The 13,290-nt window shown below is 52.4% G+C and overlaps 2 protein-coding genes across 5 annotated transcripts in view; one reads left to right on the top strand and one right to left on the bottom strand.

The window, feature by feature from the left end:
• Window positions 1-10,444, top strand: part of PACC1 (proton activated chloride channel 1) — a 39,177-nt gene extending 28,733 nt beyond the window's left edge. For 3 of the 4 annotated variants that reach the window (XM_025429868.3, XM_025429867.3, XM_049112084.1), the window contains exons 5-8: window positions 3,948-4,090; window positions 5,297-5,441; window positions 7,685-7,792; window positions 9,496-10,444. In XM_025429868.3, the coding sequence (XP_025285653.1) occupies window positions 3,948-4,090; window positions 5,297-5,441; window positions 7,685-7,792; window positions 9,496-9,657 (558 nt within the window). In that variant the 3' untranslated portion in view covers window positions 9,658-10,444. Of the gene's footprint in view, window positions 1-3,947; window positions 4,091-5,296; window positions 5,442-7,684; window positions 7,797-9,495 lie in introns of those variants that run through there. The other variant, XM_035719231.2, reaches the window with a different exon arrangement.
• Window positions 10,445-11,998: 1,554 nt separating this feature from the next.
• Window positions 11,999-13,290, bottom strand: part of PPP2R5A (protein phosphatase 2 regulatory subunit B'alpha) — a 63,403-nt gene continuing 62,111 nt past the window's right edge. Inside the window, exon 13 of the mRNA XM_025429866.3 lies at window positions 11,999-13,204. Within this exon, the coding sequence (XP_025285651.1) occupies window positions 13,072-13,204 (133 nt within the window). The 3' untranslated portion in view covers window positions 11,999-13,071. The remainder of the gene's footprint in view (window positions 13,205-13,290) is intronic.

Here is a 13,290-nt window from a genome sequence, read left to right as displayed (position 1 = left end):
CGAGATGGTTCTGTTGATGTGCGTTCGAGGCTTCCTCCTGAGATCTGGCTGAAATGATTCCTCTCCTGCAGCAACTAGAGTAAAATAAGGCTGCCGGGACGCCCCACAAAGCCACCACAGGTTCTGCGACTGGATGAGATACTTTGAACTGGTGTGAGCTGTAAATCGGGTCGGGTGGACCGAGCAAACAGAGCAGAGAAATCCCACGCCCTAAAACAGGCGCAGGTGACGCTTTGGTAGAGGCGAAAGCCTTCCTTGCGGCTCCCAGCTCCGTGTCGGCGCGCTCAGAGGGCAGGGCGCTGCGCAGGGCCGTCATCACCGGACAGTTGTCACCAGACCGCCTCATGGTGGGACCTGCTGTGCTTCCTGCCCTCACAGGGCACCCAGAGCTGCCAGGGAGAGCGTTGGCGTCTGGGTAAGAACATTCTCTGTGTAGCCCAAGGAGGGCCCTGCCTGGGCGCTGGGGCAGCAGAGGGAGACGGAGCAGGCCTTGGCCCAGGGCCTCCGTGGCGGAGCGGGCGACAGGTGCTGGGGGGAATCTCTTCCCAGAAGAGGAACACCTGCTGGGGGTCCCTGCCTGCTGCCAAGGCCCGTCAGCCCCAGGCGAGCGCAGGCCAAGCGCGAACCGCTGGGGGGGCACCGGCACCCCACACCCAGGCTGGGCACCCCGGCCCGGCTGCCAGCAGTGGGAATGGGGAATGAAGGCTGGCTAGACACTTGCACGTGAAGCCAGCAGCATCGACGGAGAGGACCGGACGGACGGACGGACGGCCTCCGGAACAGGGGGCCGGGTGCTGGTGTAAATGAAGAGGAAAGGAGATTTTAGAGTGTAAGGAAGAGCGGACGGAGCCTAGAAGCACCGAGTGGGGTCCTGGCTCCTGCTGGCTGCCCTGGGACACGTAGCTGGGCCCCGGCTGTGTGCGGGCTCTCTGGGGACCCCTCTCCTGGTGCCGCAGCTGAGCCGCGCTGCCCCCGAGCCCCTGACCTTCAATCCAGGCCCCTTTGCGCCACTTGGACTTTTTTTTTTTTTTAAGTTTTTATTTATTTATCCATGAGAGACAGAGAGGCAGAGACACAGGCAGAGGGAGAAGCAGGCTCCATGCAGGGAGCCCGACGTGGGACTCGATCCTGGGTCTCCAGGATCAGGCCCTGGGCTGAAGGCGATGCTAAGTGGCTGAGCCACCCCGGCTGCGCCCTTGGGATGTCATTTCAATAAATACTACAAACAGCCCTGAAATAAGGGCACAAAAGGAGAGTTGTTCCTTTGAGAACTACATTGAAGGCAGTTCCCGCCTCCAGCTCGGGGTGATGGTTGGTCTCTGCAGCCATGAACTGGGAGGAGTCCTGTCCTCTCTGGGTGCCAGGCGCCCCCAAGCCCATGGCCGTGGAAGAGTGGGAGGGGCAGGGAAGCACAGGAGAGCTCCAGCGGGGATGGGGGGGGAGTGCCCCCCCCCCAGTGAGGCTGCTGGGGGCAGCCTGGGCAGGTCCTGCCCCTGCAGGCACCCAGGGAACACCTTGCTGGAGGTGCCTGTGCCCGCCGTGGCCCCTGGCTGTGGCTGCTGGCAGGTTGTGCCTGGTGGAGGTCCTCCGTGGCTGAGCCTGGAGTGGACGCAAGAAAATACACCCCCCCACCTCGATCCCCATTTCCAGCATTTCCAGCCCCACTGCCCGGACTTGGAGGTTGGCTTGCCGCTGTCCTGCTCCGGTAGGCGCCTCGGTGGTAGGTAGGCCCCAGGCCCTTGGCAGTGGGTGCGGCCGCATGGAGCTGCCCAGCAGGGCCTCCGCTTCTGCTCTGCCAGCCTCCAGGTCTCCCCGCCCCTGTCGTGCCCTCATCAGGTAGCATGCTCTGCCACAGCTCAGGCCGCCGCCCTCCCAGCCTGTGGGACCTGTCCCGTCCCCACCGCAGGCCGCACTCCCAGGGTCCAGATGTTAAGCCCTTGCCTCTCTCACTTTGTTCCCGGAATGTTCCAGTTCCAGAAAACAGCTCGTGTGTTGGGCAGAGAATGGGCCGAGCTGCTGTGCAGAAAAGCCCAGAACAGACACAGCGGCTGAGACCAGAGGGCAGCGTGTTTCTGGGCGTGTGGGCGGTGGGCACTGGGGGCAGGTGGCCAGCGGCGGCCCCTGTCACTGCCGTCCCCAGGGTGTGGTCCCAGGGCCCGCCCCGGGAGGGTGCCCTGTGTGAGGGGCCCGGTGCACGTTCCAGGAACCTCCTCACGTGGCCGCAGCTGGAGCAGAAATGAGGCTCCAGTGGGGTGGCCGTTCTGGGGAAACTTGGGATTGGGGAAGTGGTTCTAGTTCCCTGGGAGGAAGTGGGAACAGTTAGCATCCTCGGCCGCTTGACCTGTCACGGAAAGGTGGACAGTAAAATGGACAGAGATCTCTCGGGAAAATGCAACAAACACGCGGCAGGAAAAGTGAGGGGCGGCGTTAGACTGTACCGGGCGCAGGGGTACAGGAGGGGCGTGTGAGACGGAGCGAAGAAGCTAGGACTCTCCACTATGATTTAACAGTCAGAACTCTTGATGTGCAAAACAGCATTCCATTAGTATATTTTAGGCAGAACCTGTTAGAAATAAAAAATACCTGTTGCCTTAAAGGGTGACTAAATTCGCACTTTTCTCTCCCACGTCCACAGATGAAATAGACACAAAGGACAAAGGATAAAAAGTGAACAGCACAGTTCGCAAGTGTAGAGTGAGTGTGTGGGTAGCACTTTGTGCCTTTTCAAATACCCGCAGAGCATTTATAAAAGTTATTGATGTAAAGATTTTTTTTCCCAAATTAATGTCTAAATCCAGTCTCATCAGTTAAAAGTCCCAGTTGGTTTTTTCATGGAATTTAACAATCTAGTTTTTTAAAAGTACGTTTAGAAAAGCACATGTACAATATTATCACCCCGCCGGGTTTGGGGACGGGGAGCGGTGCCGTGAAGGGGACTTGCCGGGACACATGGTGGGACAGTGTAAATCCACGGGGATCAAACCCTCGTCTGTTTGTTGTCTGGGGAGTGGAAGGTAGATCCCTATTTCACACCAGATATAAAACTGAAAGCGGGGCATATAAAGCATCTGAAGGTAAAAAAGTTTAAGTGTTACAAAGAAATATAGGAGAGAGGGGCACCCGGGTGGCTCAGTCGATTAAAAGTGTCAGACTCTTGGTTTCAGCTCAGGTCATGATCTCAGGGTCTTGGGGTGGGGCTCAGTGGGGAGCCCCCTTGGGAATCTCTCCCTCTACCCCCCACCACACTCTCTCAAGGGCACACATGCACTCTCTCTCAAAAAAAAAAAAAAAAAAAAAAAAAGAGATACAGAACATTGATGTCATATTGGTTTTCCTTGGCAAGCAAAACCCAGAAGCTACACAGAAAAAGATCTACAGATACTACTATATCAAATTTAAAGCTTCATGTAACAACTGGCATTAGAAGCAAAGTTAATGGAAAAGCGACAGACTGGAAGAGAACATTTGTATGTGCAATGGATGTAAGCTGACATCCTTTGTTTGTATTTATTTATTTATTTATTTATTTATTTATTTATTTACGAAAGAAAGAAAGAAAGGAAAGAAAGAAAGAAAGTAAGTCAAGCAGAAAGGGAGCCTGATTTTGGGGCTCGATCTCACAACCCTGAGCTCAAGATTCAGATGCTCAACCGACTGAGCCAGCAGCATCCTAAGTAAAGGGCCCCCTAGTGCAGGGAGCCACTGAGAAAAGTGGACGGAGGCCAGTGGCTCTCAGCTCTGGTGAGCTGGAGAGGTGAGCAGAAGAGAGCAGGGGGTGGTGGGGGTGGCCTGTGCTCATCTGGGGTCTGCGGGGCGAGCAGCTTTCCACTCATACTCCGTGTCTGAGGTGGGAGGGAGTCTCACAAAGGTTGGGGTGGAGGGGTGGGGGGGCAGGAGCACAGCACCCTGGGCTCCCCCAGGGCTAATTCTGGCCTTTGTCTCTGCAGAAATCCGCCCTGATTGTGCAGGGGCCCCGGGAAGTGAAGAAGCGGGAGCTGGTCTTCCTCCAGTTCCGCCTGAATGAGAGTAGCGAGGACTTCAGTGCCATCGATTACCTCCTCTTCTCGTCTTTCCAGGAGTTCCTGCACAGGTGGCCTTTCAAGTCCGCAGCGGGCCTGGGCCTGCCGTGCGCAGTCCCGTCCCAGCTCGTGCATCCTGGGGCGGGGCAGGGCCTGGGGCGGCGGTGACCCCTGAGCCCGGGGACTGACCCGGAGCTCAGCTGCCCCGGGAAACCTGGCTTCACAAAGCGAAGCAGATCTGGGTGGCGAGTGTTGGGACCCACAGGCAGAGAGGCTTGGTCCTGTCGCTGCTGGGACCTTGTGAGCCCCCTGAGTTCCGGCCAGGTCTTCCCTGCAGTGTCAGGGGCAGTGTGGGCTCAGTGTGGGTTTGTTGCATGTTTTTATTCATTTATCTTTTAAAAAAATTTTATTTATTTTTTAAAAAAGATTTTTACCCATTTATTCATGAGAGACACAGAGAGAGAGGGACAGAGAGAGAGGCAGAGACACAGGCAGAGGGAGAAGCAGGCTCCATGCAGGGAGCCCGACGTGGGACTCGATCCCGGGTCTCCAGGATCACGCCGTGGGCCGAAGGCGGTGCTAAACTGCTGAGCCACCCAGGGATCCCTGTCGAGTGTGTTTAATATGGGGATAAAAGTGCCTGTCTGCCTGGGGGACACTCTGGTGCCCTCTCTGGGGCCAAGTGCTCGTTGGGACTGGGAGCGTTCTCTGCATGTTCCCCGAGCCCGCCTGCCTCAGGTCCCTCAGAGCCCAGGGCTCCATTTAAGGGAAGGCGGGTGGCCGTCACCACGGCGGAGGGACCGTTTCCCTGGCTGTGGCCAAGGACCACCTCCCCTTGGCTCACATCCCACTGCTCCATCCTTCCGTTTCAGAGCTTGCAGCCTCTGCTGTGGTCTCTTCTGCTCTGTGTGACGCCCAGATCCCCCTGGGGGAGGTGCTGGCTGGGCCGATGCCACGGGTGTCCGTGTGGTCCCCTACTGGGCCTCCCAGAGGAGGCTGGCAGGCCGGTGAGGCTCCTCGGGGCCCCTGAGGTCAGAGTCGTGAGGCTGGCCGACGCACCCGCAGGCACGGGGCCAGCGCTCTGGGAGGAGGGACTCCCCCACCCTCCAGGTGGGTGACAACTCTCCCTCCGTATGAAAACCAAGAAGCAGAGCCTGGAAAGGAAGCAGGAAGTGGGCAGCACCCTGGCGGTGCCAGCCAAGCAACCAGCTGCAAGCAGGGGCTGGAGTTTGAATCCTGCCGTCAGGCCTCACGTGGCCCTTTCTTTGTGTTCCAAGCCCAGACAGGGTGGGCTTCATGCAGGCCTGTGAGAGCGCCTACTCCAGCTGGAAGTTCTCCGGGGGCTTCCGCACCTGGGTCAAGATGTCCCTGGTGAAGACCAAGGAGGAGGACGGGCGGGAAGCGGTGGAGTTCCGGCAGGAGGTAGGTGGCGCTGGGTTTGCGCTCCCGGCCGGCCCCTTGCACCCTTGGCCCCGGGGGCAGGGAGAGAAGCTGTGCAGAAGAGATGAGCGTTGGGCAGTCTTCACAGTGAGCAGGGGCCCCGTGCCTGGGGGGAGACGTGTTCTGCAGCCCCTTCCCTGGGCCACCGTCGGTCCTCAGCAAACATGTGGGCCAAACAGAGACGCCCCACTTCAAGGAGCAGGTGACTTGCCCCCCACAGCCCATGACCTTGGCCTTCAGAGGCCGCATGGAAGATCGGTGATTTGCAGGGAAGAGAGACCAGGTACGGGGCCTCTGGAGTGCTGTGCACAGGAGGATCCACTGAGATGCTTGGGGCAAATACTAGCTTGCTTCCTTTTTTTTTAAAGATTTTATTTATTTTTGAGAGACAGAGAGAGAGGGAGGCAGAGACACAGGCAGAGGGAGAAGCAGGCTCCATGCAGGGAGCCCGATGTGGGACTCGATCCCGGGTCTCCAGGATCACACCCCGGACTGAAGGCGGTGCTAACCGCTGAGCCACCCAGGCTGCCCACTAGCTTTCTTTTTGTGTTAATTTCTTTATCTCCTCCTTTTCCTATTTCTGAATACTTTGAAAAGTGTGTAACAGAACAGTAAGAGTGACGTTACATCACTTCTAAGAAAGTCACGATATGTTGGGTATGTGCCCAAAGTGTGTTACCAGTGGGAAATGTGAGGGCTTTCAGCCCACCGGCCTGGAGCCCCAAGATGTGTGAGGGGTTTCTAGCCACGGTACCAGCCGGAGATGGGAGGGGACCTGGGCAGAGGCCTGGTGGTGGGGATGGAGGGAGAGGGCTGTTTGTCAGTCACCCCCGAAAGCAAGGCCGCACCCCCACCTTTGGAACTTCCACCCTGGCGTGGCTGCCCCCTGCCCCCATCCACGCCCAGAGCCAGCCATCCCACGTATTGGTGGCTGGGTGCCTGCTGAGGCAGTGAGGAGACAGTCTGTTCTAGAAAATTCTGCTCTTCCTTGGAGTTGTTCCATTGGGCTGGACTCTGAGGGGCAGCATCGGGAAAGGCGGTTAGATTAGGACTGACTCCCACCGAAGAGTCTCATTGGCCAGAAGCCACGTCCTTGTCCGGGTCCGTCCCGTCCCCGGGCCTCGGACCACTGCAGATCTGATGCCTTTGGGAAGGGCTTAAAGCCAGTTTTCTTCAAGAGGACAGGCCTTTTCTCATCCCCTAAGATGTGGTGACCCCCGTGGCAGTGGGTCCTTAAAGTATTCCTAGTTTGTCGGAGAACTGTCACGTCCCGGACTTTTGCTCCACACTTTCCTCTGGGAACTCCCAGGACTTTCCCATCTGGCCCTGGCCCGTCAGCGGCGGAGAGGAGACTCGCGCTCCCCCTGCGCTGCCCGGTCTCCCCGCAGCTCCCCCGTGACTGGAACCCAGGGGGGCCCAAATCCCGGCGAACCCAACCCGTATATAGATTTTAGAACGTTTGTGCTGTTCGTTAGGGCCTAAGTTAGAAGTCTTTTGGTGGGTGACGTGAACTCTTCTGAATGAAGTTTACAAGGTTTTTTATATCATGTTCTAAAGTTTAAGGTCCTTCTGTACGTACTGTCTTCATTGATGCCGACCACGCCTCGGTGGTGTAGGCACTTCACACTTCATCTGCGAGCGGCAGAGTGGGGCTCAGACGGGGCGGGGGCCCCAGCCCTCCGGCTGGAGCTGGGCTTCGGCCTCTGGCACCCGTCTGCTCTCCGTGACACCTCGCAGAGCTTCTAGTGATTGATAACCCGATCTTCCCAAGCACGCCTACTAAATATTTCCAGGGAATGCTCAGCCGGTGGATCTGTGAGGTCGCACTTTGTCCCTGTAGACCCGAAGGGTTGAACTACTCAGCTTTTAAGATCAAGTATTTTGAAATTTGAGGTTTCTGTGACTTCTGAATATGCCTGAACATCACACGTGGAGAATGGTTTAATCCCCAGTCCAGGTACATAAGGGACCTTGTGGTGATAATCCAGAACACCTGTTGTACATCCCAGATCCTATTCGTTGCCCCCAAAGAACTGGAAACCAGGGTAAAGTCTCGGCTCTGGTACCAGTTTCAGGATGCTATTTATGAGATGTCTGGCTTTCTCCGTCCAGAAGCTGGTGTGGGGAGAACCAAGGTCCAAGATCCTCTAACTACCCTCTCCCGCCTGTGACCCAGGGCAGGGAGGGGCAGAGGTGGTAATCCTCCCTTCTCTTCTCTTACCTAGACCAGTGTGGTTAACTACATTGACCAGAGGCCAGCTGCCGAAAAAAGTGCCCAGTTGTTTTTTGTGGTGTTTGAATGGAAAGATCCTTTCATCCAGAAAGTCCAAGATGTGAGTATTACTGCACGTTACAAGAGCAGACTCCCTGCCCGAGGTATTTTGACTCATCCTTGCAGGCTGTCCTCGTCTTGTCTCATGGCACGAATCAGTTTGTCATTGGTGACATTCACGTTCTGGGTTGTTTGTGCTTAATTGGCCCTGCCATCACTAGACAGCTGGCCCTGCAAAGGTGAGGACTTCATCTTTTCTTCACCATCGTTTATCCGCCGTCTGGCAGAGTGCTTAGTACAGAGTACTTGCTTCAGAGTGATGTTGAGTCAATGAACCGAGCAGAAAGCATGGATTGCATTAAGCTTGTCTAGATGATGGCTGTTGGAAGCCATTCTATTTTAATGAGTCTCTGTTGGATAATATTCCTTATTATTTGTTGTCAGAGCAGAAGGGTACATAAAAAAATTTAACAATGCATCAGTGAATGCCAGGTTCTCAGACTCAGTCTTGGAGGAGAGGAATGCCGGGACAGCTTTGCTCAACATTCCAGGGAACCAGAGCCAGTCCCTGATCTAACACGGATGGGCGCTTAGATAATTCCAGAATGTCCCAATGTGGTTGTGGTATAGGGGAAGCACCCCTCCTGGCTGAGACCCACACGTGGAGGGCCTCTGTGACACGAGCTGCTCCATGATCTCTGAGCACCACCGTGAGCGTGGGCCGGCAGGGCCCTGTACACAGTGGCACGTGCCGCTTACCCAACGGGGTTCTGGGTGGAAGAAGGAACGCCTTCAGCTCTACACGTAAAGCGTGTGATGAGCCAGTTTTCACTTAGCTATTATTCAGTAGGAGGTGCCCATCGAGCCGAGTAAAGGCCGACACCCGCCCAAAAGAGGCCTGCCTTCCCCTTGAGGTCACTTAGCTTCTTCACGGCCCTGAACGGGGGTGCCGGTGTAATAAGCATTTAGCATCTGGGAGCCCTGACACTGAGACTGTCCAAGGTCACCCTGCTAAATGACCTAAGAGTGCTGTGGTTACCACACTGGGGACTCAGAAATCCACGACGTGACCTCAGCCTAGAAGTGTTTTAACATTTAGTGGGAGCACGATTGGGAGCGGTGCAGGGACGCATTCCAGACAGTAAGTGGCTGCCAGAGGAGCTTGTGGGTTAAATGTCTCTGCCAAAGTCAAGAGGGTTTTGGCTTCGTGGTCAGAGTCGTGCTCCAAGGAGCTGGGAAGGATCAGTAAGCTCGGTAGCAGGAAAGCGCCCCGGGCCGGGGAATGAGGGTACAGCCAGGAGGCAGGAGTCCAGGAGGTGAGACTGTCGCTGGACCAGGTGGAGGCAAGTTTGAGGAACTGTGAGATGGGAAGAAAGCGAGAGGAACTGACCCAACGGAGTGGGTATGGTTTTGGGGGAAATTTGTTTCAAATCCAGTTCACTTACTGGGCATTATTAGGCCAGAAATCTAAACCTCAGTATGGAACATCTGATTTGTGCAGAGCTTTTTTTTTTGAGAAACACAACTTTTTTCCCTGGATGACTTTATGGGAGGAAGAGGTTAGTATCTTGTTTCTCAGACTCGAGCTCTGTATCCTAAAGATACAGTCAGAACGAAGTGGAGTTAGGGCCGTCGTAGAACCCAGGTGTTTTTTGTGTTGCTCCAGTAACCTGGGGGTGGGAGGCCCTTGGCAGTAACGCTGATAGGACCCAGCAATCAGAGTTGAAGCCAGCTGATGAGCTTGTGTTCGCTGCTGTTTTCCAGATCATCACCGCCAACCCTTGGAACACAATCGCCCTTCTCTGTGGGGCCTTCTTGGCGTTATTTAAAGCAGCAGAGTTTGCCAAACTGAGTGTGAAATGGATGATCAAAATTAGGAAGAGGTACCTTAAAAAAAGAGGTCAGGCAGCAAACCACATAAGCTGAAGCGGCCTTGTGGCGTCCGTAAGACTGTCCGCAGTGATGGAAGTTCTCTTCTGTGTGCATCGATGGAGCTGCCAGCACTGCTGTGCTCGCTTGAAACGGGCCTCGCTGGGAGGAACGGTCTGCGAAACCAGAGCTTCTGACCTGGCCCCCAAAACAGGATGTTTAGAGCCCGATGGAACAGATCCAGCAGATAACATAAAACCTTATTTAAGTGTTTAAATTATTAATGAACATTTTTTGGACATGTGAATAGGGACTGTGGAAGGCGGAATTGGATTATCAAATGTTCTGAAGGTTTGTGAAGCCGCCCTTCTTACCTGGTTTGGTGTATAGTTCAACTCTAACAGGATGATTAAGGCTCTACGTTTTACCTTAGGTTTTTTTTTCCCCCTGAGGGTTTTCAGGTCGATGGAAGAGACTGATTCCCCCCCACATCCTGACTATGCAGGTGTGCAGCTATGCTTTGAAGCCTCCGCACACTGCACACGAGAGCAAAATCCCTGGTCCAGAGACATCATCTGCCAGTTACAATATCCAGCCTCCGACATGCTTTCTCATTTGTTAAATTCCAAGTGGGACATTTTTAAAGCTACTAGAAAGTAGTACTAAGGTTTCTTGTGGATGGACTAGCCACCTTCCTGTCGGGCCAGAGTATTTGTTGATGAAGGTGTGAGACTGCAGAGAGTAACCTGCAGAAGCACCGGGACATGTGTACCTAGGAGGTGCCTACCCAGTGGACCCCCATGATTTTGTTAACAGGTAAATAAAAGTTAGGTTCATGCAAAAAGTCAGTTTGCCAGTGTGAGTATCTGCTAAACCAGGAGGCACCAGTATACTTTCATTCTGTAACGTCCCAGTAAGTGGCCATGTGAGCTTGGACTCCCAAGATGGATGGATCTGGACTCCTGAGGTACGTCATGGCTGCGTCCAAGGAAGCGCAGGCTGGGAGTGGGGATTGATGGCAGATAGGAACAATGACGGATCTAGTCCCACAAATAAAAATTCTGTTCCTGTCTCACAAAAGCACCCATCTGAGAAAGGGACCCTCAGGTGTGACCCTCAAAGTCGCCTTCAGCCAACTTTCGACAGAGAGGAGTACTGAGTATTTTTCACAAGGTAGCAACGAGATCATCGAAGGTTACGAAAGTTGTCTCCAGAGTCTGAAATCATGTACATGCCCTTTGCTTCCAAAGGGGACTCGCTCACATGTCCTGCATTTTAAAACCTGGCTTTAGGTAATTTAAAGAAAAACCCAAAGGTACAAGTGGGCATTCTTATCTCATGTTCAACCTAGCAAGACACAGTTATTTGATTGAATTACTAAAGATAAACTTGTGCAAAGAAATATTCCCTGCTCCTTTGCTGTGCACAGCAGCATGCGCATTCAAATGGGAGGCTAGATCTGGTAAGGTCTTCCTTGTAAAGCAAATGCAAAACCAGGCGAGCTTCCCTTAACAATACTGGAAACACGTGTCTGTGTGTTAAAATATCTCTAAAGATGACACACCGCTTTATTTGAGCTTATTAGAGATTTAAGTAATAATAAACCTACTGTGTTTCCCGTAGTGTGGAAATGTGCTTGAGAGTAAGTAGGTAGTTAGGAAGCGAGCATATTTAGCTTGTGGAAGAAAAAAACTTTAATGTCTACAGCTGCAGCCTGTCCGAATCCACTGTGGCTGCTCCTCAGCGAAGGAAACAACCTTCCACTACACAGACCTTCAGACCTAACCTTCGCTCTGCCCTGCCCGCTGCCAGCTGTCAGGAACACTGGCTGGCCCTGGGGAGCGTGGGGGGTTTGGCAAGGGCACATTGATCTGGGTGGCCACAATGAGGTGGCTACCTGAGACGCTACAATATGAGCTGTGAACCGAAAGGAAGAGTTTGTCCTGGGGCTCCAGTGGGTGAAAGGAGTTGCTTTTACCTTGACCTAGGAATCTTGTGCAGGGCCCAGGCTGGAGTTTTTCATGAATGCAAAAGAGTGGGAAGTTTATAATATTGTCTAATTTCTGACTCTGCCACAATTTCCCTGGACACCTCGCCCAGGGAAGCGCTATTTATTATAAATTGTGGGTCTGTTTTAATGAAACTGACATTTAAGGTAATTTAAACCACTATTCTCTGAACACAGACATGCAGGAAGATGAAAGGGTATCCTAAAATTTAGAATTTTATGCAGGGATTCTGTAAAACGGATGTACTTTGCGGCCGTAGTGGTCAACTCTGGCACATAACCTGAAGTCTTTTCCACGTACACACGTGTATGTTTGTATGAACCTAAAGGGGCAGCAGGCTGCCTCTGGATGCCTCAGCTTAGAGCTGGAGAAAGCAAAGACCACGTAGGCAAAATACAAACATAGACTTTATTAAATGCTGCTCAATCCCCCATTGAAGATCTTTCATTACAAAACAGTTTTCCACACAACTGCAAGTAAAGAGATTGGAATGGTACTCATAACAAAAGATGTGAGAAATACTTGACCAAGTGAAAACATACAAGACCTCGCTACAGTCAGGAACTCTACAGGGGCAGCCTACCGCATTTCCTTTAAATAAAGCCAGGCAGTGACAGTGAGCGCTCTGCGTCACCACATTGTGGGACTCAAAGCCTCCTTCCCTGGGTCAGGAGGAAGGGCAGGTTGTGAGGACTGGAAGGGCCCTGCCTTCAGCCTTCAGGAGGAAGAGGAGGAATGAACTGAGAGGCAGGCTCAGTGTTCACCTGCACTGCCTCCAGGAGTCTGGGCTCATCACTCTGGGGAGTTGCAGATGAAGGGGGGAATATTCATGAGGAACAATCTAAAGAATTTGGTTTACTTTCCCAGCTTTTATTTATATTTTGTGCTTTAGAAAGTCTGGAGATTTAAGTTTCTGCTCAAATTCCAGAGTGCAGTAATATCTCTAATGAAGGAAGGAAGGCTTAGGGCAGGTAACTCTCCCCATTGTATTTCTGGGAGCAACAGAGGGGAGGGTAAGGATTATACCTTAGTTTTATTTTAGGAAATATTCTTTTTCCTAGGATGTAACTAAGGTCTGCAGCAATGTGAAAAGCACATTATAAAAGGGAAAAATATACAGAGCAGACTACTATATCTATGTGCAACACAATCAAAGAATTCAAGTCATAATTCTTATTACCACTCCCGTAATTATCTCACTCATATCATAGATGATAAAGTTCATTCATTTCTGTGAAACTTCAGAAGTGACACAATAAATCCATGATTAGACAAAGGTTACAATATACTATGGACATGATATAGCACAGGGCTATGTTTAGTCCATATTTTTCATTTACAGTTGCCAGAAAAAAAGTTGGCCTTTTTTAATTATATTATACTGAGAGGTTTGTTTCATAATTTTACATATTTCAAAAAAGTGTACAAAACTGCCTATCCAACAGAGGCGGTGGGCTTTTTTTTATTCATCACTTGTATTGCTGAGAATACTGTGCATGTTGTAAGCACTGTTCTGCTTTTCCAGAGCTTTCTTTAGCTTTAGCTCCTCTAATTTTTTCCATAATTCTTCACGTTCCAATTCCTTCTTTTTCTCTCTGTAGATAAACCAAGATTTTTGTAGTCAGAAAACCTTTCATTTAGAACCTAAAGAAACTTGCTGTTTGGCAGTTTGCAGGAGAGC

This window comes from Canis lupus, chromosome 7 (genome assembly GCF_003254725.2).
Source record: "Canis lupus dingo isolate Sandy chromosome 7, ASM325472v2, whole genome shotgun sequence".
Taxonomy (NCBI): Eukaryota; Metazoa; Chordata; class Mammalia; order Carnivora; family Canidae; genus Canis; species Canis lupus.
The sequence above is the reverse complement of the archived record's forward strand: the minus strand, read 5'-3'. Positions and strand labels throughout refer to the sequence as shown.